A 23,739-nucleotide genomic window follows, 5' to 3' on the forward strand; every position below is an offset into this window, starting at 1 on the left:
AAATACAACCTCCAGCAAGGTAGTTTTAAAAGTCAGAACACTGATGTTTCCATTCTGTCTGTGCGTGTTTAATCATATCTTTGTGATGACCAGAGCTTCTTTCCGACTAAGTGCTTTCTGCAAATTTATTATTAACATCTAATGCATCTAAATAATTCAGAGTAGCGTTTCAGCCTGTGCACTCTTGCCTCTCTCGATGTTTACAATATGATCCGGCAGACAGAGGCAAAGAATTTCTTGCCTTCCCCCCCAACACCCTTTCTTCAAGAAACTTGGGTGCACTTTCAAAAGTCACGTTGGGAAGATATCTCCATTTCCACAAGACAATTTATCTGAACAGAATCAGGACCTCGTGCAAATTCCCTTTTTTTAATAATCCTAATATTGAGAACAGAATTAAGTCCTCCTGCAACTTCCCTTTTAATAATCCCAAAGGGAAGCAGGATTAAGATCTCATGCAACTTCCCCGTTAATAATCCAAATGTGAAGAACAGAAGACCTCATGCAACTTCCCTTTTAAGAATCCTAATGGGAAGAAATGTAGGATCAACCTATCGTTCTCATCCCTGAAACCTGATGCCAACTTGTTCTTTAATGTAAACCACTGAAGCAAAACCAGACTGATGAGCCAACCTGAAAGAGCAGCCTTACAAAAACCTCTCTGTTGGCAGCTGTTAACAAGCGAGGTTAAGATCACAAGAGCCTCTCCGGCAGGGCTGGGGCCGAGGAGAGGTGGGGCACTGTTTTAAAGCTGAGACGTGAGTTGGGGGGAAACTAAGGCTGAGACCAGAGGAAAGCATGAGGCGGCTGTTAGACAGCAGCTGGAAGAAATTTGGCCACGCTGGCAGAGGCAGCTATGACTGGTTGACCAGTGAGCCAGGCCTGCCACCTCTGGAAGCACAGCTGGAGGTTGGTATCTCATCTTTTTCTGCTTACCCGTGTTACTTCTGAATGGTGTCGGTACATTTAATGCACTGAACCAAACGTTAACGAATAAAAACAAAAATCGTGGCACATTTTTTTTAAAGAAATGTATTAGTTTAGTCCAATAAAAAGGTATCGTTTTTGTTTTGTTTTTATTAACTTTGATTTATGTGCATTCAAATATGGCAACCAGACTCATTTTTTTTTTCATAATGCTGCATTGTTCTCTTCGAGAAAGAAGTGTCAAATGACACAATTTTGGTAACAGGAGAACTTTTACCTCTGTTGCAGAGTGATAGAGTGGGCTTGGTTCCTGCAGCCAGCATTATATCTAGCTCCTCAAAGATAAGTGTCGCCGAGCTAGATTATGAACTGTGGAATTTAATTAACTTTATGCATATTTCACGTTAAAAAGTGGAAGTTTTTTTCAGCCGACGATGAAAGAGTGAGAGATCTTTTTTGATCCCACATAGCTCGATTAATCAGTCTAGATTCGAGCTCTTTGGGGCTTTTTCCTTCCTTTTTTGATAATATATTTGATTATTAATGTGAAGTATTTTTCACTTTGTGGATTTCTCTAATAGATTTTGCACTTGCGCTTTTGATAATTCACATCCTTTCAGTTACATTGTAACAGAGTGATAGAAAATCATGTAATCTTACAATAGATTATAGATATTCTGATGGGATACTGTCACAAATAAACTTCGGGTTTTTTTTTCTGCTGAATTGGGATCTATTTTCAAGGCAACCAAAAGAAACCGTGAAGGACAAGGAACTCTTTGTCAGCTTAACAAAGAACAAAGAAATATTCTTCCTTATGAGCAATTCAAGTGGTTTTGTAAATTGTCTCAGTTATGCACTTGGACAAAAAAACATTTCTAAGAGGACAGCAAACAAGGCACATTAATTATTCTTGTTTCCAAAAATTTGATGCAGTCTTCACCAGAACATTTTTTTTGTTTGTATTCAGGCAACCTGTCCTACATACATAAAAAATTTGGTGCCAAAAATATGTGTTGAAATGTATTTTTTCAGTCAAAATCATAATACCCTAATTAGCTGTAAAAAAAAAAATTAAAAATAAAAAGTACGATTTTTAGAATGTAGCTTACTTTTGAGACGGCTTAGAAAACTATCAACTTGAATCTTCAAAACTGTGTGCAGATTTATTAATATTTTTTGATTAACAAAGCAGCAGCTCTAACCTGAAACAATATGATAATTCAATTTGTGGTTAAAATTAATGAAATTATGAAGATGGAATCTTTGATCCTTTTTTTTTAAATCTGAGATGGTGTTGGTGTTTCAAGTCTAAAAGAGGAGCTGTTGCCATAATAAAAAGGTCCCTGTAGTTTCCCAAGGAAAAGTAAAAACCTAATAAATACAATCATTTAATCATTTCCTCTGGTTCTCAGGTCACTGCACTGACCTCATGAAGGGATCATAGCTCTGGCAAGTGGTCATCCATGTGTCAAGTTTATTTGAATAAGAAGTTATCACATACAACTTGCTTGTTAACATTTAGGTCTACAAATTCAAGTGGGATGACACCCTAATGGTTAGTGCAGTGACCTGAGAACCAGAGAAAATGAGTTTGATTCCCACTGCAGCTCCTTGAGATTCTGGGCAAGTCACTTAACCCTCCATTGCCCCTGGTACAAAATAAGTACCCGAATATATGTAAACCGCTTTGAATGTAGTTGCAAAAACCTCAGAAAGGCGGTATATCAAGTCCCATTTCCCTTTCCCTATTTGAAATTCTACATGGAATGTTGCTGCTAATGGAGATTCTGTTGCTACTATTTGAGATTCTACATGGAATATTGCTACTATTGGAGGTTCTAGATGGAATGTTGCTACTATTGGAGATTCTGTTGCTACTATTTGAAATTCTACATGGAATGTTGCTACTATTGGAGGTTCTAGATGGAATGTTGCTACTATTGGAGATTCTGTTGCTACTATTTGAAATTCTACATGGAATGTTGCTACTATTGGAGGTTCTAGATGGAATGTTGCTACTATTGGAGATTCTGTTGCTACTATTTGAAATTCTACATGGAATGTTGCTACTATTGGAGGTTCTAGATGAAATGTTGCTGCTATTGGAGATTCTGTTGCTACTATTTGAGATTCTACATGAAATGTTGCTACTATTGGAGGTTCTAGATGGAATGTTGCTACTATTGGAGATTCTGTTGCTACTATTTGAAATTCTACATGGAATATTGCTACTATTGGAGGTTCTAGATGGAATGTTGCTACTATTGGAGATTCTGTTGCTACTATTTGAGATTCTACATGGAATGTTGCTATTCCACCAGCAACATTCCATGTAGAAGCCTGCCCTTGCAGATCAGCAATGCGGCCGTGCAGGCTTCTGTTTCTGTGAGTCTGACGTCCTGCAAGTACGCAGACTCACAGAAACAGAAGCCTGCGCGGCTGCACTGCTGATCTGCAAGGGCAGGCTTCTACATGGGATGTTGCTAGAGGAGGAGTAGCCTAGTGGTTAGTGCAGTGACCTGAGAACCAGAGGAAATGAGTTCAACTCCCACTGCAGCTCCTTGAGACTCTGGGCAAGTCACTTAACCCCCCCCCCCCCCCCATTGCCCCAGGTACAAAAGTACCTGTATATAATATGTAAACCACTTTGAATGTAACTACAGAAAGGCAGTATATCAAATGTCAAAACCCTTTCCCAAAAAATATCCTGTAAATTCAAAGAAAGGAGGAAGAAGCAGGCATAGTAGTTGCCAACTGGCTCCAGATCTGCCAGGTTATTGATCCAGCCCTGGATTTACTTGCAGGTAATTTGGTTTTCAGCATATCCAGAATGAAATATGCATGAGAGAGATTTGCATGCACCAGAGGCAGTGCATGCAAACCAGCAAGGGCTTGAGAAACACTGCATTAGGGAATACAGTAGGAAAACAGCATGGTAAACCCAGGACTGGATCAACTAGTCAGGCAAATCTGGACCCAGATGGCAACCTTCAACAGACAAGGTGATATTTTTTAAGCAAGCTTTACAATGAACCTTTCAAAGTTTTGGAAGTTGTTATTTTTTTAGTTACATTTGTACTCCACGCTTTCCCATTCATGGCAGGCTTAATGCGGCTTACATATACAGGTACTTATTTGTACCTGGGGCAATGGAGGGTTAGGTGACTTGCCTAGAGTTACAAGGAGCTGTGCCTGAAGTGGGAATCGAACTCAGTTCCCCAGGACCAGAGTCCACCACCCTAACCACTAGGCCACTCCTCCACTTATGAACAAAATGAGAAATGTTATAGGAAGGAAAAGATGATCTGAACTTGAGGGATGTGCTGAGTCTAGCAAACCTCTGGCATTACCTGTTAGCTCAGAGGTTAAGGCTTTGGCAGTTTGAATTGCTGAATCTTTGACAGAAGAACAGATGTTCAGAGTCTATTGTCTATGTTTCAGAATATTGTGCCTTATAAGACAAGGAAGTTCTGAAGACAATTGTCCAAGTCTTGACCTTGGATTATTGTAATAGCCTGGTAAATTGGCACACCAAAGAAATATCTGCATTGTCTATTTCTACCACACAAATAATCATGGGTATAAAACATGGTGAATCTAAGCTGCTGGTTCTACACAGACTACATTGCCTTCCAGTTTGTAACAAATAGTCTTTGAAGTCGCCTTTTTATCTGGGATAATCCCCTCCTTAAATCCACCCCTATTAGTTATAACTCTAGAAAGGGCTGCATATCTGAAGTTCCCTTAGAAGCCTGGAATCACGAGGGTGTCTTCCATCTTTCAAGATTCTGAAATCCTGGCAGTGCAATATGGCTTTTCCTAGATAGTTCTTGCATTTTGTATAATAAATTTATAATGTGTACTGGTACTTTTTGTATAAATGCTGATTGTTGCAGTTAATATATGGACAGTGCAGCCGGTGATGCTTAAGTATTGTATGAAGCTGGTAATGCTATCTAATCTAGTTCATTAACATTCTATTAGATTTATTAGAATTATTATTGCTAAGTACTTTAAAGTATATTAGGGAAACTATTGATACTATACAGTGCTATGCAAAAGTCCTCACTACTTTTGTGTGTTTTTCATATTCTGTGGCACAGTCCTTATCCAACCGAGGCCTTAACCCATTCATTTACACAGATGATGTTACAATCTACATCCCCTTCAGACATGATTTGACAGAAATAACCAACAAAATCAACGATAGTCTGAACATCATGGACTCCTGGGCAAACTCATTCCAACTGAAACTGAACACTGAAAAAACACATTGCCTCATCCTCTCCATATAACAAATACAAACCCACAACCATAAATACTCCAGGACATACCCTCCCCCTACCTCAGACAGTTTGAAAATACTCGGTGGCACACTCGATCACAACCTTACCCTCGAGAGCCAAGTAAACTCTGTAACAAAGAAAATGTTCTATTGAATGTGGAAGCTCAAACGATTAAAACCTTTCTTCCCAAGAGCAACTTTTTGATACCTAATACAATCAATGGTCCTAAGCCATGCAGATTATTGCAAAGGAATCTACGCGGGCTGCAAAGAACAACTCATAAAAAAACTCCAGACCACCCAAAATACAGCAGCCAGGCTGATATTCAGCAAAACACGCTTCAAAAGTGCCAAACCCCTCCGAGAAAAGTTGCATTGGCTCCCAATCAAATAACAGATCATCTGCAAAATCTGCACCTTAGTCCACAAAATCATATACGGCGTAGTCCCAGAACACATGACAGACCTCATAGACTTACCAATAAGAAACAAAGTCAGATCATCAAGATCCTACCTAAACCTACACTACCCAAATTGCAAAGGACTGAAATACAAAACAACTTATGCAGCCGGCTTCTCCTACATAAGCACACAACTATGGAATGGGCTCCCCAAAGCTGTGAAAACAATCCACAACCACTTGAACTTCAGGAAATCACTAAAAAATCAACCTCTTCAAAAAGGCCTACCCCAACAACCCCACGTAACCCTCTTCACCTACCAACACAGCATGACTATGATCTACAGGACAAATCGCAATCTTCATCCATTCCGACCTTCCACTTATACCTCATACGATCACTACACAACTTTGCATTTGTTATCCACCAACTGGGCAAAGGCCTTTGACGGTACGCCACATTGAGCCTGCAAATAGGTGGGAAAATGTGGGGTACAAATGCAACAAATAAATAAATAATAAAATTCAAAAACACAATATTCTACTCTCTGAACTTGAAAGAACGAGTATAGAAATATTCAAAAAGAAAAATCATCACACCCTTTGCTGCTCCAAGCCCAAATTAATTTCATTTTCAAAAGACTCATGAGTTAAATACAGCCTACTTGTGCCCAGTCTGAATCAAATAACTCCTGGATGAAGAATCACACTATGGGCCCTGTTTACTAAGCCACGCTAGCATTTTTAGCACATGCTAAAATTACCGCACACTGTACACTCAAGTCGCCCATATATTCCTACAGGTGACAGCGTTTAGCACGTGCTAATCATTAGCATACGCTAAAAATGCTAATGCGACTTTAGTGCTGCTTAGTAAATAGGGCCTTTTGTCTGTTTTACAAAGTTAATCTGAAGCAAAGGTCTAAACATGCTGAACACAGAGCTGCCAAAAGAACTTGAGGATAAAGTTATTCAAAGGTACACTTTGAGGGAAGGCAGTAAGAAAATTTTAGTGTGTTTCAATATCTCTTTGGAAGGCTAAGTGCTTTGAAAATGAGCCCCATTGCGTTTCTTCGGCATTAAGTTTCAACTGAAATGCATCCGCCCATGAATGCATGATTTCGAAGCTTTGGCTGATGTTGTTGGTGATTTCCTTTAAATCATGTTTGAACGGTATGTAGATTGTGACGTCATCTGCATATATGTGTGGATTGAGGTTTTGATTGGATAATAACCTGGCCAAGGGTGTAATCATTAGGTTGAAAAGGGTAGGCGAGAGGGGAGATCCTTGAGAGACTCCACATTCAGGTATCCATGGGGTTGATGTATTCGAGTTAGCTATGACTTGGTATGATCTTGTGGTCAAGAAGCCTCTAAACCAATTAAGAACGTTGCCTCCAACTCCGAAGTATTCTAGGTTGTGTAGTAGAATTCCGTGGTCAACCATGTCAAAAGTACTGGACATGTCGAATTGTAGGAGAAGTATTTTGTTGCCCGTTGCGATAGCTTGTTTAAATTTAGTCATGAGAGTAACTAGTACTGTTTCGGTGCTGTGGTTAGACCGAAATCCTGATTGGAAGTTGTGAAGTATTGAAAATTTATTTAAGTAGTTGGTGAGCTGTTCGGTCACCATACCTTCCGTTAGTTTGGTTATCAGAGGGATAGATGCTACTGGACGGTAGTTGGTTAAATCACTTGTACTTTTCTTTGCATCTTTAGGTATAGGGGTGAGTAGGATATTTCCTTTATCCTTTGGGAAGAGTCCATTTTTTAGCATATAGTTCAGATGTTTCGTAAGGTCTGATATGAGTTGTTGAGGGGCGAACTTTATAAGGTTATTAGGGCATATGTCTATTTTACAGTGGGACTTGGCAAACTTTTTGAGCGCTCGGAAGATGGTATCGTCCGAGATTGTGTCGAAGTTAGTCCAGGTTCTGTTAGCTGGGTATTCACCAGGGATTGGGTCTAGACAATCGAGGAGTTTTACGTGATCAATGGTATTAACAGGTATCGTGAGTCGTAGCGTTGCAATTTTCTCTTTGAAGTATTTCACAAGATTGTCTGCTGTTGGTGTGACTGTGTTGTTAGAGGTAACCGGTGTAGTATTTAATAATTTGTTCACGAGTTGGAAAGGTTTATGTGTATCCTTGTAGTCTGGTCCAATTTTAGCTTTGTAGTATGATCTTTTAGTTTGTCTAATGGTATATTTGTATTTTCTTTGTAATTGCTTCCAAGCGTTGAGTGCGGATTCGTCTTTCTTTTTATTCCATGCTCGTTCTAACTTGCATTTTTAGTTTTTTCACTAAACCATGGTATTGAGTTTTTTCTATATGAGGTTCTGGATTGAAGTGGTGCTATGTTGTCTAATATACTTCTGTATCTATTGTCCCATTCTTGAATAAATTGGTTTGAATCTGTTAGTGCAGTCCATTCATTATTATAGAATTGTTGCCAGAATGTTAACGGATCTATTTTGCCTCTCATGGTATAGGTTATTCGTTCTTGTTTATGTTTATGATGCGAATCTTTCATTCGCCATTGAAAGGAAAGATTTGGTTTGAAGTGGTCGGACCATGGTATAGCTGTCCACTTTGTATCTGTTAGTACAAGATTTAAATCAGAGGAGAATTTGTATGTAATGATGTCTAGTGTGAGTCCTTTGATATGGGTTGACTGCATATTTGGCCAGTGAAGATCCCATACTTGGAAGAAGTCTTTGCATTCATGCACATTTGCTGAGTTAGTATCTTCAAGGTGAAGTTGATATCCCCTACTATAAGGAGGTTGGAGATAGAAACACAAGTGTTCAATATAAAGTCCATAAAGTGTTAATGCAAGATCTGTTCAAAATAAGGTTCAAATATTGTATGATTTGTTATTAGACTCGTCAACTGACATTTTATATATTCCAGAAAGCTGATTGTTTGATTCTGATTTAGCAGTCTTATGAGAATTAATCCCTCCTTCCAATGCTTTTTTTTTTCTCAACCTCACTCTGTTTCTAGAGGTGTGGAAGTATTAATTATTGCTGAAGAGTTTTTGAATTTTTATAGGAGTGAAAAATTGGAGTGGAATAATCATCTTGAGTCCTTATTGTTAGCTTCTCTTTATTTGAAAATTCTTTTACATTTATAATATTTTAGGTGATTTTAATTTACATATAGATATGAGATTCAGACACTGTGGTGCAAAGATTTTATTTATACGATGTCTTGTTCTAGGTTGGAAACAATTGATACGTGCTTCAACTCATTCTGCTGATTGCATATTAGATTTGCTTTTTCTTCAGGATGATGGTTTAATTAATATTATTTCTGAACTTACTATTTTAGGAGTTCCATGGTCTGATCATAAATTGATTTTATTTACTTTGTTAACCAGAGACATTTGTAAGAATGTTAAATTAGTAATAGATGTAGGCGTCCAGATTCTGAACTTAAAGTTTGGAGAAAAGAATGAATTCCCTCTTTGTTTGTATCTGATGTGGTACCATTGATTTGGCTTTAGAAAAGATTGCTCCTTTGAAACTGATCAATTTTAAGAAGTCATCATCCCTGGTATACTCTTCAACTGAGACAAGATAAAAGGGACCTACAAAAGAAAGAATGATACTGGAAGAAATGTCCTGATGCTTATTCACAAAGTGCTTATAATGTAGCTTTACAAAGCTATCAAAAGTCTGTACTAGCATAAAAAAATATTTTGCCAAAAAAGTTTAAAGGCATCTTCAGAATCTAGAGAATTTTTTGCTATTGTTTAAACATTAGTTACTCGTTTCTGAGCAATCCATTCCTTCTTCTCAAGAATTTGCTCACCATTTTTAATGAAAAACTGAGACTATTGTTAATACATTTGTAGGTAGTGTTGAGTTAAAATCCTGAGAGACCAATGACGTTTTGGTAGACTTTGCCAATTACATCACAGGATGTTATAAGAACAATTGAATCATCATTGAATAATACCCACAGTTTTCTTGACTCATGCTCTAGTTCTGTCTTGAAAGCTTTAAAATCTGATATAGCTCCATCTGTATCTAGGATTATTAACAAATCTTTTGGGGAAGGTACTGTGCCTGCTTTATTAAAGAGCACAGCTGTCAAACCATTGTTAAAAAAAATCCTATAAATTCTAGCAAAGTTGAACATTTTCACCCAATTTCTAATTCAATGTTTTTCACAAAAGTTATGGAGAAGATAGTTCTCTCTCAACTATCAGACTTTGTTGAGAAGAACAATTTATTTGACACATCTCAATTTGGTTTCAGGTCTAAACATAATACCAAAATGTTATCTATGCTTGATAAAATTCGGTTAGGTTTTGATAGAAGCGAACGGTTCTTTCTAGTATCATTAGATGTAGCAGCTGCCTTTGACACTGTGAATCATACTATATTGATAACTCTGGTAAAGTATTGTTGTGGATCAAATCTTTTTTTGGCTGAGAATGAATTTCAAGTAGTTCTAGGAAACGCCAAGTCAGATTGGATATCATTGAGATCAGGTGTGCCACAGGGTTCTTCATTATCCACTATGTTGTTCAATCTATTTAAGTTTCCAGTATGTAGATTATTAGCTAATCTAGGTATTCAATACAAATTGTACGCAGATAATCTTCAATTTTATTTTTCAACGCCTGGTAAGGTTGAGGAGGGATTTCAATTTATATAAAAATGTTTTCTGCCTGTCTGTCCTTGAATGTTGTAACCAGACGCCTCTCTTGTGCAGCCAGGGATAGAACAATCTCCTCCAGCCACAGGCTCTCGGTACAATGAAGAAATAGATATCCACCCGTAACGTCAAACTCAAGGCCTTTATTCCATGCAGGTTTCTAGTACACAATTCCAACAGCAGCATTCACCTTCAATCCTAAGCACCTATAAGCCACCTGAAAGTGTGTGGCCAGTAGTCCCCTTTAAGCAGAAGGCTCTTAGCACATGTCAGGATTCAATATAGGCTATAGTCGGCTTCAGTCTAGGCTCTTTATCCAGTGCACCATAAACATTAGTTCAATTCCAAACAGCAGCAGTTCATTCAATTCATCATCATACTTAAATCACAAAGCAGCAGTTATACTTCTATTCTCTTCACCCTCATAATGAGCTCCATATTTTAGGGACTTCTCACACCCAAGGGAGTCCCCCTGCAACAGCTTCACTAGTAAGGTCAATACTTTAGGGACTTCTTCTTACCCAAGGATTTTCAGCCTGCAAATACTTCCAAGACTTCAGTACTTTAGGGACCTCCCTGCCCAAGGGTTTTCAGCCTGCAACTGCCTCTCAGACTTCAGTACTTTAGGGACCTCCTTGCCCAAGGGTTTTCAGCCTGCAACTGCTTCTCGCCTTCCTTGCTGCTCTCCCTGAACTGAACTCTGAGACTCCTTCCCACCTGCCTAATCAATCCCTGGCTTCTGCCTTCACAACCAATCATTCTCCACTCATTAGCTTCTCTACACACCCATACCAGCTGAGTTGAGCATGAGCCTAATGAGGCGCTCCTGCACACAGGGTTTCCTAGTTCTCTTTCCCCCCTAGGGCAACCAATCTACACCTCCTGTTAGCTTACCCCATGTCCTCCCTTATTGCAGCTAGGAGTCCAGTCCGGGTTTTCCATCTCACCCCCTGGCTCCTTGCCTGCAATGCCTTCTGGGACTTGTAGTTCTGACTGAAGCTGCCTTAACCCAACTATCCTGGATGTGACTTTATCACAATGTGTCAAAAACGCAAGTTCTCTGGTGGTTTTTATTTTAATTCAATTCAACCGCCTTCAGAATTTGATTTTGAAGATGTAACGATTCTGATTTTGAATTCATCTTTGTCATTTTTACGGTTAATAAAACTTTTTTTTTAGATTAAATTAGTGATGAGACTTAAAAGTCTATTATTCACGGATAATTTTTGTCAAGTAATACAAAGCTTTGTTGCCACATTTGAACTACTGCAATGCTCTTTTTTTGTGGTCTTCCTAGACATCTTTAAGAACTTTGCAGATAATCCACTACTCATGTGATTGGGGGAATCAGTAAGATAGATCATATTATACCCCAGCTTATTAAGGTTCATTGGTTCCAGATTGTCTGGCAAATCAGGTCTAAAATATTATTGCTAGTGTTTAAGGCTTTGCATAATGATGTGCCTATACAGTTACAGTTTATTTTATTGGTTATACTGCTTAAACTTTCATTAGATCTCAACATCATATAACAAACAGATAAAAATAATAATCGGAAAAAGAATGCCATTAAAAGATAGGACAGAATTAAGCATATGTGGAGGGGCATAATCAAAAGGGACATCCTCGTTTCGATTTGGATGTCCTCGCAAAACATCCCCATCCAGGGGCGGGGAAGCCTGTATTTTTGAAACAAGATGGACATCCATCTTTCGTTTCGATAATATGGTCAGGGAGGCCCAAATCCTGAAATTTGGTCGTCCTTACAGATGGTGGTCCCTAGATTTGGTAGTTTCTGATTTTCGGTGATAATGGAAACCAAGGACATCCATCTCAGAATCGACCAAATGGAAGACATTTGGTCATGGGAGGAGCCAGCATTTGTAGTGCAGTGGTCCCCCTGACATCCCAGAACACCAACCGGGCACCCTAGGGGACACTGCAATGGACTTAATAAATTGCTTCCAGGTACACAGCTCCCTTACCTTGTGTGCTGAGCCCCCCAAAACCCACTACCCCCAACTGTACATCATTACCATACCCCTTATGGGTGAAGGGGGGCACCTAGATGTGGGTACAGTGGGTTTCTGGTGGGTTTTGGAGGGCTCGCTGTTTCCTCCACAAACGTAACAAGTAGGGGGGGATGGACCTGGGTCCGCCTGCCAAGTGCACTGCACCCACTAAAACTGCTCCAGGTACCTGCATACTGCTGTGATGGACCTGACTATGACATCTGAGGCTGGCAATCAATATTTTTAAAGATGTTTTTTGAAGGTGGGAGGGGGTTAGTGACCACTGGGAGAGTAACGGGAGGTCATCCCTGATTCTCTCCAGTGGTCATCTGGTCATTTCGGACACCTTTTTGTGCCTTGGTCGTAAGAAAATTACGACCAGGTAAAGTCATCCAAGTGTTCATCAGGGACGTCCTTGTTTCTTTTGATTATATGTTGAGGATGTCCTAGTGTTAGGCACGCCCAAGTCCCACCTTCACTACACCTCCGATAAGCCCCCTTGAACTTTGGCTGTCCCTGCAACAGAAAGCAATTGGGGACGTCCAAAATCGGCTTTCGATTATACCGATTTGGACGACCCTGGGAGAAGGACGTCCATCTTCCGATTTATGTCAAAAGATGGGTGCCCTTCTCTTTCGAAAATGAGCCCAAAGGTCGTTCATACAGCAAAACCACACCCTATATAACCCTCCCTCAAATCTATACAGATGCAAAAAATGCTAATTGAAAAATGAGCCTGGATCAACAGAGGGAAGGGGAGAGAAATGTCAGACCATAGAGGGTGGTGGGCACTAGGAGGAAGGGAAGAAAGAGGACAGAAGCTGAACATGGGGAAGGACAGAGACACAAAAGAGAATATAACAGTGGAGGGTACATAGGGACAGGGACACAGAGGGGCAATAATGGACACAACAGGAGGGATAGAAGCACTGAGGAGGCTGCTAGGGATACAGAGGAGAGAGGCTGAACATTGTAGAGGATAGGGATAGGGACTGTGACAAAACAGTGGGTTTTAAGCCTGTAAAATTGTATTTCTTGAGGTGTATTTCTCTAGTTTGGCCAGCAGGTGGTGTATGATTATGTTTAAAGCTGTTATAGACAAATGACTGCGCTCTGTTTAGTTAACACAGATAATAGTTAACCCAGATAAGAAGTAACCTGCAGTGATGTGGCCAGCAATTTTTATAACTTGTTGTTCTGGGCTCTGATTGGCCCAGGAGCTCAATTCATTTAGAATATACTGGCTTTTTCTCCAACCTTTGCTAGAAAGACTTTGCTGAGGCCCTGTGAACAGTTAGATTTGATAACTTGTGAGCAGCTATATGTCCTGATCTTCCCAGGTACTATTTAGATAGTAAACAAATGTTTAGTTAGTTTTATAATTGATCCATATTCAGTTACCTGGTATTATGTGCTGTTTTGTTCCATCTGTTTTTATGGTTCACTGTTCAATATTTTTTTTTCATAACAATAAACATTTTAGTTTATTGCCTCTGCTTGTCCGGACTGACTAAGAATCCTGGTGGTTTGTGTGTTGGGTCTGAGTGCTTTCTGGGAACTGTGGGACCACTGGGAGTGTGGCCCTCAGTAACCTAGAAATCACTGGGGATAATTTGAGAGCAGTAGTCTCGTCCAGAGGTGGTTGGGACCCAGTTGGTGGGAGGAGGGTGCTAGTGTAGAGCACAAGCGGCAGGTGCAGGCAGACCTGAGCTGTGCTAGGGATAGGTGGCAACATAGGAATCCCCAGGCGGGTGGGGCTAGGTATTTTGTGACAGGGACACAGAAGGGAGATGCTGGACAGGACAGATAGGGACACACAGGAAAGATGGATGGTGGGTATATAAAGAGAGAAGAAATGTCAAAAGAACAGTGAGTCTGGAGACAGTTCAGAAAAAAAACAAGAGGAAAGCAGAAGAGAGACATAAGGACCAAAGCAATGGTCAGACAACAAAGGAAGAAAAAAGTATTTTTTTTCCCGAGTTTATTCATTGTAATATTTCAGCTTTGAGAAATGTGCATCCCCCCCCCCCCCTTATCTTGGGAATGATGGTGTTCTAGAAGACCCATCTGAAATCTTCCACCCAGGGCCCATTCAGTTCTAGCTATGCCACTGGCTCACCTATACCATGCAGCTTTGCCTTACAAATTGTGGCCACTTTGTACTCTGTGTACTTTCCAGAATAGAAGTCTTAAGAAAAAAAAAAACTCTATAAATAGTCAAACCAGGTCTCAAAGGGATGATAAAGCTATTAGCGTGAGACAGAGAAAGTGCTCTGCCCATGCAGGCTGCAGTATGCTTGAAACATATTGAAGACTCTGGGTTTGACAGGATGGTAGGTACAGATTTTGAACCCGTCTTGGAATAGCTCCATTCTGCTAACAAACGCAGTAGGGATACAGCTGAGTATGCTGGCAGTGTATGACCAAGATGATCAGTCCCCTGGTTTTAAGCGAAGGCTCCAGCTGTCTACCCAGCTGTGACGATGTGGGCATTGTAGATGTAAAGAGGGGAGTAGGAAAGGTTGCTTCCTAGCTGTGTTTTCTTTATGTTGTCAGTGTGAGGAATGTAGAAGCTCCAGGCTGGGTTGCAATGTGTTGTAAACGCCATAGATTGTACCATGTCTGATGTCAGTCATGCTTTATACTATGTCTGCATGTAAACCTTGTGCAGCATCACAAACTGCCAAATAATGCAATACCAATCTTGCTCTCTGTTAGCTTTTATTTTTATTTTTTTTAATTATGCTTGTGCTTCTCCTGGGCTTTGTCCTCCTTCCGATAAGTTGCTGTGTTGGTATACAGCAGTGGAGTAGCCACAGGTGGGCCGGGGCTCACCCATTTTGGGCTCAGGCCCATCCAACAGTAGCACACATTTAGCGGTAGCCGGTGGGGATCCCAAGCTCGGCCAGCTGAAGACTTCCCCCTGATGGTCATGAAAACACTGATCTCTACGATACCAGCATCTGCGCATTCTCAGTTTTCAGCGAATGAATGCTGCAGACTACCAAGGTAGAAAGAAGCATTTTCCTGCCAGCTGAGATATTTTTTTGGTGGTGGTTGGGGGAAGGGCGAACACTTGGTGCCCACCCACTTCTTGTCTAGGCCCACCTAAAATCTGTTGTCTGGCTACGTCCCCTGGTATACAGCTTATAGAAGCTCTTCTAATTAAAGGCATTCTAGTGCTACCTAAAATCTATAAATCTGGAAATTCTGGCAGACCAATCAAATCTGATATTGCCACAATTACAGAAGGAAAATCTGGACTTAAAGAAGGATCCTTAAATTCCTAGTATGCAGGTACCAGTCTTTCTCAACAAATTAAAAAACATCAAGCAGCTTACCACCTAGCACACTCCTGCTCACAATGGATGTAGAGTCACTATACAGTGACATTCCCCACGAAGATGTCTTTAGAAATTTATCACATGCAGTTATGCCATCTACCATTGAGCACCAGTACACACTGGAAACTATTACTAAATTAATGAAATTAATCCTAACCCACAAGTACTTCCACTTCAACAATAACGTATATCTACACGGTGTCCAGAAAAAAATAGGATCCCCTACATTTTTCCAAATAACCCAAAAACATCCTATTGCAGCAGAAACTTCTGTTTAAAAAATTCAAGACACTTCTGAGTACTTTATTTTTCAACAGGATGGAGCTCCAGTGCATCGAGCTTGCAAAACAGTTGAGCTCTTAGTTCAGTGAATTCTGAGGTTTAATTAATTAACAACTTAGTGGTGTTTAAAGACTTCATGAATGTGTCAAGATTGAAGGAGAACACTTTGAAGACAAATTATGAGTTATCTATTTTCAAAAGTCATACTAAGGGCCCTGTTTACTAAGCAGCATTATAAGCGCATTGACATTTTTAATGCACGTTAACCATGTATGCGTCTACATGGTTAGCGCACATGCTAAGTGTAGGCACGCTAAAAACACTAATGCACCTTAGTAAACAGGGCCTTAAATGTTTATGTTTAAACGTTTTTTATTAGCATTTCAGCATTTTATACCATTACAAACTTTCATGTAACAAATTTCACAAACAAATCATGCCATAACAATCCTAATTCCTGACTGGCCATCGGCCAGTATTTTTTAAGCATCATCGGTTTATTATTTTCACCCCCCCTCCCCCCCTTCCAGCCAGGTTTCTTAAAAGTCAGAACATATTGCAATCATTGTATTCAAGAGCAACTATTGTGTAGCCATTTTAGTCCCATGGAGCCACTGTCCTATTATGCCTAGAGTACACCGGCCACCACTAGACTTGTTTTAATTGAGATCACCTGTATCTCAAGCATCATGCTCGGCCTTGACAAGACGGTCTCCAAGAGGGGAGGGCCCTAAATGTTTAAACAATTGCAAAGTATTTTGAAACTATGTAAGGGGTCCCCTTTTTCCCGGATACCGTGTACAAATCAGGGGCACTGCTATGGGCACACGGATGGCACCACGCCAGGGGCGTATCTGCGTGGGGCCACAGGGGCCTGGGCCCCTGCAGATTTCGCCCTGGCCCCCCTCCCCGCCGTCAACCCTCCCCCGCTGCTTACTTTTGCTGGCGGGGGGCCCCAACCCCCGCCAGCCGAGGTCCGACCCGCAATCTCCATATTTCGTCTTCCTCCGTGGCCATGTGCTTCAAGGAAGTAACGCTGCAGTGCTGATTGGTTGAATCCAGTTCGGCATCTGACGTCGCTGCGACGTCAGACGCCGAACTGGATTCAACCAATCAGCACTGCAGCGTTACTTCCTTGAAGCACATGGATTCAACCAATCAGCACTGCAGCGTTACTTCCTTGAAGCACATGGCCACGGAGGAAGACGAAATATGGAGATTGCGGGTCGGACCTCGGCTGGCGGGGGTTGGGGCCCCCCGCCAGCAAAAGTAAGCAACGGGGGAGGGTTGACGGCGGGGAGGGGTGGAGAGAGGCGGCGGCGGCGGCGGCGGGGGGGAGGGAGGCAAAAATGTGCCCCCCATCTCTGGCTCTGGCCCCCCCTACCGCCGGATTCCAGATACGCCCCTGCACCACGCTATGCCAATCTGGAAGAGATGTTTTTGAATACATATCAAACTAAACCCTTTAAATATTACTTGTATATTGATGACATTTTTATGGATTTGAACTGAGGGAGAAGAGACTTTCAAACAATTTTACAATTATTTTAATTCATTCTATCCCTCAATCAAATATAAAATTGACTATGCCACAAAAAAATTTAACTTTCTAGGTACCACTGTTTCTATCAACAATGGCTATATACAAACATACATAGTAACATATCTATACAAAAGAAACCAAAGGACAGATGCAGCTACATTCACAATTCCAGCTTCCATCCTTGATATACATAAAAGTCCATTGTACAGTCAGCCACATGATAACATCATATCTGCTCTGACCCAAGAGACAGAGTTAAACTAGCCTGATTGAATCCTTCAGACAGAAAGGCTTTGCAATCCCAAAATGATCTCCAGGAAAACGGCTTCTTCCCTTAACACTCTCAGGAAAAACCTACTATATTACAAAGAAAAGAAAACTTCAAAGACACTGCCACTTATAGTGACATATAATCCAGAGCTGGAGAAATTGAGAAAAATAATAAAAGATCTACAGCCACTACTCCAGGAGGAAGAATTATTAAGGGGCCCTTTTACTAAGCTGTGGTTGAAAAAAAAAAAAAGGCCCTGCGCTAGCAGCAGGGACCTTTTTTGCCACAAGCTGAGGCCCTTTTTAAGGCAGCAGATAAAAAGGCTGAAAAAAAGACATGGCCATGCGGTAAGATTGATCTTACCACATGGCCATGCGTGGGGGAGCACTTACCGCCACCCACTGAGGTGGCATTAAGGGCTCCCGTGCTAACCAGCGCTGCCCGATTACCGCCATGTAACACCCTGCAGAAATGCCATGTCCTGGGGGTGAAACTACTGCCGGCACCTGTCTAGGGCTGGCGGTAGTTCTGGAATGGCGAGCAGTAAGCCCACGTTGGGCTTGCCGCCGCTTAGTAAAAAGGCCTCTCAGAGAGACATTCCCAGCGCCACCCATACTGACCTTTTGATAAACACCGAATCTGAAGCACAAATGAGTGAAAAGCTCCCAACAAAAGTCCAAAAAGAAGAGAACGGTGCAAGAGGTATGTGCCAGCACGTGCGTTAAGGTCACAGGATAAGTAATATTCTGGTACCTTCCCGTCAACAATTCCATTTGGATTCGACCAGGACTGGTGCATTTTCTGTACTGTGACCAGTAGAGTGGAATAAGTTGCCATTATGATTGAAGGCTTACTGTATTCAAAAAGCATTTGAGAGACTCCGTTATGCCTGGCATATTTTGTGCCTGCTTAACTTTGCCCTTTTGGACTCGCGGACCTTTTACATGCTGTTACTTATTTGATCTGTGTTGCCAAGATCCTTACTCTTTATTATGTATGTTCATTTGTATCCACTTGGATAAAGGCGCTTTAGAAATAAAAATTCTATTTCTATAAAAATTCTAAATTATAAGGGGCCCTTTTACAAACATGTCGTGGTGATTCAGCTCTACTGCCAGCGGTAGTTCCAGCTCTCACCGCGTCATTTCCAGCACTAGAATATAGTTTTACATTTTCTAGCGCCAGGGCCATGCCTTTGCTTAGCACATGGCCATTTCCATCCCCTTTGAAGGAAAAAGCCTTTTACCCTGGCAGCAAATGGCGGCCATGGCGCACGGCAAACCCATGTGCTGACACCACCTCATGGCCCCTTTTACCGCCACTTGGTAAAAGGAGCCCTAAGTCTCTTCAATATACTAAACAGCAAATTGTGCCAACACATATCAGTAGTCTATGGAACTGGTTCCAATTGCAAAATGGCTGCCGGGATCTCCCACAGCAGTCTTGGCAGCCATGGGGCAGGAACAAATGGAATTCATTTTTCTGAAGAGGCCACTAGAGATTCCTAAGGTAGGCCCAGGGAGAGCCTACAAGTGGTCGGGCAGGATGGGTGTGGCGGAGAGTGAAGGGGCTGCTGCCAGGAGGGGGGACTCAAGAGTGGGCTTTTTTGTTAGGGTATGGAGTGAGAGTGGGGGAGAGGTGGTTTTCATTTCTACCAAACTCGAGCAGCCAGGTTCAGTCACAGATTCAGTTTCAACAGAAACTGAGGATCCTCGGTTCAGTCGGGCTCTATATTCATTAGGGATATCCTGAAAACCTGGTCTGCTTGCAGCCCTTGAGGCCAGAACTTGGACAAGCCTCTATTACATGATTCTAAATATTGTACCTTACCCAAGTATATAATGCCAGATATTAAATTCTGTTATGCAGTATCTCACAGTATCATTGGAAAGCAGAAAAAGTTTTCAAATACAGGCAGTTAAAAAAAACAGTGAGGAAGGCAAATTAATTTTTAACAGCAAACAGGTGTTCACAAGTAATGTAAGCAAGGACAACATCTGCAACAGAAAATAGAGAGGTCCTAGTTTCTTTCTGCTAATCAATAAAAACTTTTTGTATATAACCAGTCTGACTGCTTTGAACGCGAGGCAGTGTTCCCACATGAGCCTCCTTACACAGCTTGTGCCATCAGGAGTGTTGTGTTGTCCTGTCTAGCAGAACCTACTGACTTTTCTGTTTTGTTTCAACTTGCAGAGTGAAAATGACAACAGCTCTGCCAAAGATGACGTCGAACCATTTCTATGCATCATCCTCCCCACTGCTATCCTGCTCCTGTTGGGATTTTTCCTGCTGTTTCTGTATCGCAGGTGTAAGCGCAAGGTGCCACAGGGGCAAATTTTTGCTATCGGCCTGCAGGAGAACCGATCAGATAGGGAGGTGGATTTTTTCTCAGCATTGCCATGGAGCAGTGAGCATTTCCATTACTCCACCTTGCTCCCCGAGGCCTCCTTCTATACACTGTGCTTGCCCCCCTCCTACGAAGAAGCCACTACAAGATCATCTAGTGAAACTTGCATTATTAGCCTGGCCCAGGACCCAGTTCTTCCTTATGAACAAAATTCACATAAGCCAAGTGACTGCCAGAACAAATCCAATTCAGACACAAGAATGTAAACCTGGCACTTGCTGGGCATAAGTTGACCTGAAAGCCTGTGAGGCCTCATTAATTAGACAGAAGCAAACTGTAGTGCATCACAGGTGGTTCTCAAGGGCTGATGATGATAGATCCTTCTCCTCACCTCTTGAGTGTACGCTACCACATGCAGCAAGAAAAAAGGACTCAGGAAAACTTTAAAAAAAAAAAAAGAGAGGCCTTCATACCAGTCTGGCTCCATGCCAGTGGCAGTACAGCTTTCTGCTTATTTTTTTGTTTTTGGTGTGTGTTTTTTTTGAGAAAACACACGTGCTGGTCAAGAACTCTCAGAGAATGAACTTGCAAGAATGCTGAACAAATTTGCACAAATGGCATCCAAATCTTTTGACAGTTGCTAGATAGGAACTATAAACAGAACCTGTTTATTACAATAATTAAATAATGGAAAATATTACTAGCTGGAGCTACATCAGTTTCATTTTGTCCAAATTCTCCGACATTGGACTCAGTCTAAGCTCTGCATTCCATAACAAAATACCGGTGTAGTTGCCTGAAATCATTTGGAGGCAGGGTCAAATAAAAAATTCTATTAAGGTTGTTCTTTAGCAATGTACTATAATACAGCTTCACCAAACACACATTTCTTAAAGAGTCCACAGGAGCCCGTAGGTCAGACCACAGCTAACAATGCCACTGGCCCAAAAGCAAGACACAAAATATTTAGCATGAGCGATAATGCTGGTGGGGTTGAGAGCCTCTGCTGCTGACAGGATCTTTCCATTGTCTGCTCTCCTCACTTTTCGAATGTACAGTACCAGAAAGTGTGCTTCTGAAACCATCTGGTGAAGTTTTTCTATATTATTATTATCTGTGTATCTGTCCTGTATTAGCATTCAATTATTTGGACCCCTGACAGAGGCACCCAGCCAAAACAGGGCAGTGTCACATCACTGGAATTGATAATAAATGTTTATACGCTACTGTTGACCTCTTCTTTTAGCCTTCTCCCCTGTACGTTTTGGTTTTGACTGGCAGACTTCATTCCTTTTTCTGTGTTTGTTATGGCTAAATCCATCGCTTCCAGCTCCATAAAGGTGTGTGTGTTCTTTCAGAAATCATACACATTTAGCCACAGGAAAGAGAAGTACACCTGGGTGCATAACATGGAGAATACAGTGGCATACTTATCTTATATGGCATCCAGGTCAGAGAGCACACACCCCTGGGCAGAGCATTGGCAGTGCAGGCCCCTCCCAGGCAGCATACACTCCTGCAAGCAAGGGGGTGCGCAGAGCAGGTGTGCGCTGTCAGCTCTGCCGGTCCCCTGCCTCTTTCAGACGTCAACTTCCTGTTCCCCCTCGCTGCTGGCTCCTGGGGTGGACCGGTCCGCCTAGGTACACTAGAGGGGGGATACAACTACACATACTTGAACTTCACACTTTATACTAGCATTGGAGACGGTGTCTGTTTCCACGTTTTTTTCTCCTCTCGGAGCTAGCGGACCATTTGCCTACTTGTTTGCCAGGACCTTCTTTTTATTCTAGTGGAGGCTGTCTCACAGCAGATCCTTTTCTAAAATACTAGTGGAAATTGACACACCCTGACCTAGTTCTACATTCTATCTACAATGGGGGTTTAAGCCTTTATACCAGGTGGCCCAACCAATAGGCCACCTGAGGTGGGGGCCTCAGATGGCACTCTTCAGGGAGCGGCATCTCCTCCCCTTCCTTCTTCCATCCCGTTTGTGACATTTACCTGTTTCATCACATTCCAAACCCGGAAGTGGCAGCAATTCCCATATGCTGCCCTGCTGCTGGCACCCACCTCTTCCCTTTACTGTGGTTGCCTGAGCCTCTGACGAAACAGGAAGTTACATCAGAGAGGCGGCCGCAGTAAACAGAAGAGGCAGGTGCCGGCAGCAGGGCAGCATATGGGAATCGCTGCTGCTGCCAGGTTTGGAACATGACGAAACAGCTAAATGCTGCGAACAGGCTGGAGGTAAGAGAGAGGGTAGCATCTCGGAATGGGGTGGGGAGTGGCATCTCAGCCCGGGGGGCAGCGGCATCTTAGCTCTGTCTCAGGCAGCATTTTGCCTTGGGCTGGCACTGATATCATATTACAACTATAGTCCCATGCTTGGAACAAACTCCCTGAGCCCATACGCCAGGCCCCCCTCCATGCCCATCTTCAAATCATTGCTCAAAGCCCACCTCTTCAATGTCGCCTACAGCACCTACAGCTCTACTCAGGAAATCTAGACTGCCCCAACTTGACATTTCATCCATTAGATTCTAAGCTCCTTTGAACAGGGACCGTCCTTCTTTGTTAATTTGTACAGCGCTGCGTAACCCTAGTAGCGCTCTAGAAATGTTAAGTAGTAGTAGTAGTAGTAGTAATTACTGCTACATTTACCATTAAGGCAGTCAGTGTAGAAGCTCAATTTGTGTTTTGGACATGTACAAACCAGCACTTAGATATCTACTATTGTATACATGTCTAAATGCCAATTCTAGAAAGGTGGATCTTCAGGTACAAAACTCAAGTACGTGTGTATTTGGCAAGGGGAGTGGTCTGGGAATCTTTTGGATGGGGCTAGGGTAGAGCATTGAACCCACTGTCTTAGTGGTGTTGCTCTTTTCAGTGTCCCTTTAAAAACACAACCGAAAAATGAAAAGGCTAGCTCCCCCTCAACAGGCTCTGGGAACACTCAGCCTAACAGCCACTTCCTATGCATTGTACCAAACCCACATCAACCTTGAAAGTATCTTCCATCCCTAGCTGTTGTATTAATCAAAATGAAAACCACCAGGAAAGCATCCTTCTGGCTTCACCTTTTCAATTCAGTCATCAAAACATACCAAGTACTCAGTATCTTTTCTTTAAACTGTCCCCATTTCTAACCAAGCTCCTTCCTGATTAGCCCTTTATTTTCTGTGTTTCCCAGGCAAGGTTCTCAGGGTGGCTTCTTTCTATGACTACCAGGGCTTTTGTCTCCTCCCCTTCTGAGTCTTTATACCCTGGTTTGTAAGCCTGAGGGTTGTGTCTGGACACTCCCCCTTCTGCCTATAGGCTTTTCCCCTAACAACACAAGTTCATTAAGACTCTATAGTCTTCTCCCACCCGGTGGGATTCCAGTCTAAGTTTTCCTCCCATCTGAGGGCTTAACTATGAGGCTGAGCTTTCCCTAGGCTGCCTGTACTCCCTTCTGCCCTTGGACTTCTAAGTCAGTTTTTCCTCCCTGCCTTGGGCTTCCATATTATATTGCAGTTTACTCTGGCTGCTTTTGTGGTGAGGGCCAACGCGGAAAGGAGTACGCAGGTATTTATTGGATTTATATTGTGCAACATACAGTCAAGTGAAAGTTCTCTGCAAATTACAGAGAAGAACTTACGTAAGAAAAACATATAGGCAA

General features: G+C 41.9%; 1 protein-coding gene across 1 annotated transcript; it reads left to right on the top strand.

Annotated features, from left to right (window-relative positions):
* Positions 1-730: 730 nt before the first annotated feature.
* Positions 731-21,257, top strand: SMIM28 (small integral membrane protein 28). Its single transcript, XM_030198526.1, has 2 exons — positions 731-909; positions 19,928-21,257. Exons 1-2 carry the CDS (start codon positions 799-801, stop codon positions 20,345-20,347), a joined length of 531 nt encoding a protein of 176 aa, XP_030054386.1. The 5' UTR covers positions 731-798; the 3' UTR covers positions 20,348-21,257.
* Positions 21,258-23,739: the final 2,482 nt, after the last annotated feature.

The sequence above is a fragment of the Microcaecilia unicolor genome, chromosome 3 (assembly GCF_901765095.1).
Source record: "Microcaecilia unicolor chromosome 3, aMicUni1.1, whole genome shotgun sequence".
NCBI classification, from domain to species: domain Eukaryota; kingdom Metazoa; phylum Chordata; class Amphibia; order Gymnophiona; family Siphonopidae; genus Microcaecilia; species Microcaecilia unicolor.

Excerpts from the sequence above, each read along its gene's own strand:
- SMIM28 (XM_030198526.1), top strand. The coding sequence starts at position 799 with ATGAGGCGGCTGTTAGACAGCAGCTGGAAGAAATTTGGCCACGCTGGC. Across the intron at positions 910-19,927 it reads CTCTGGAAGCACAGCTGGAG|AGTGAAAATGACAACAGCTC; the intron begins GTTGGTATCTCA and ends TTCAACTTGCAG.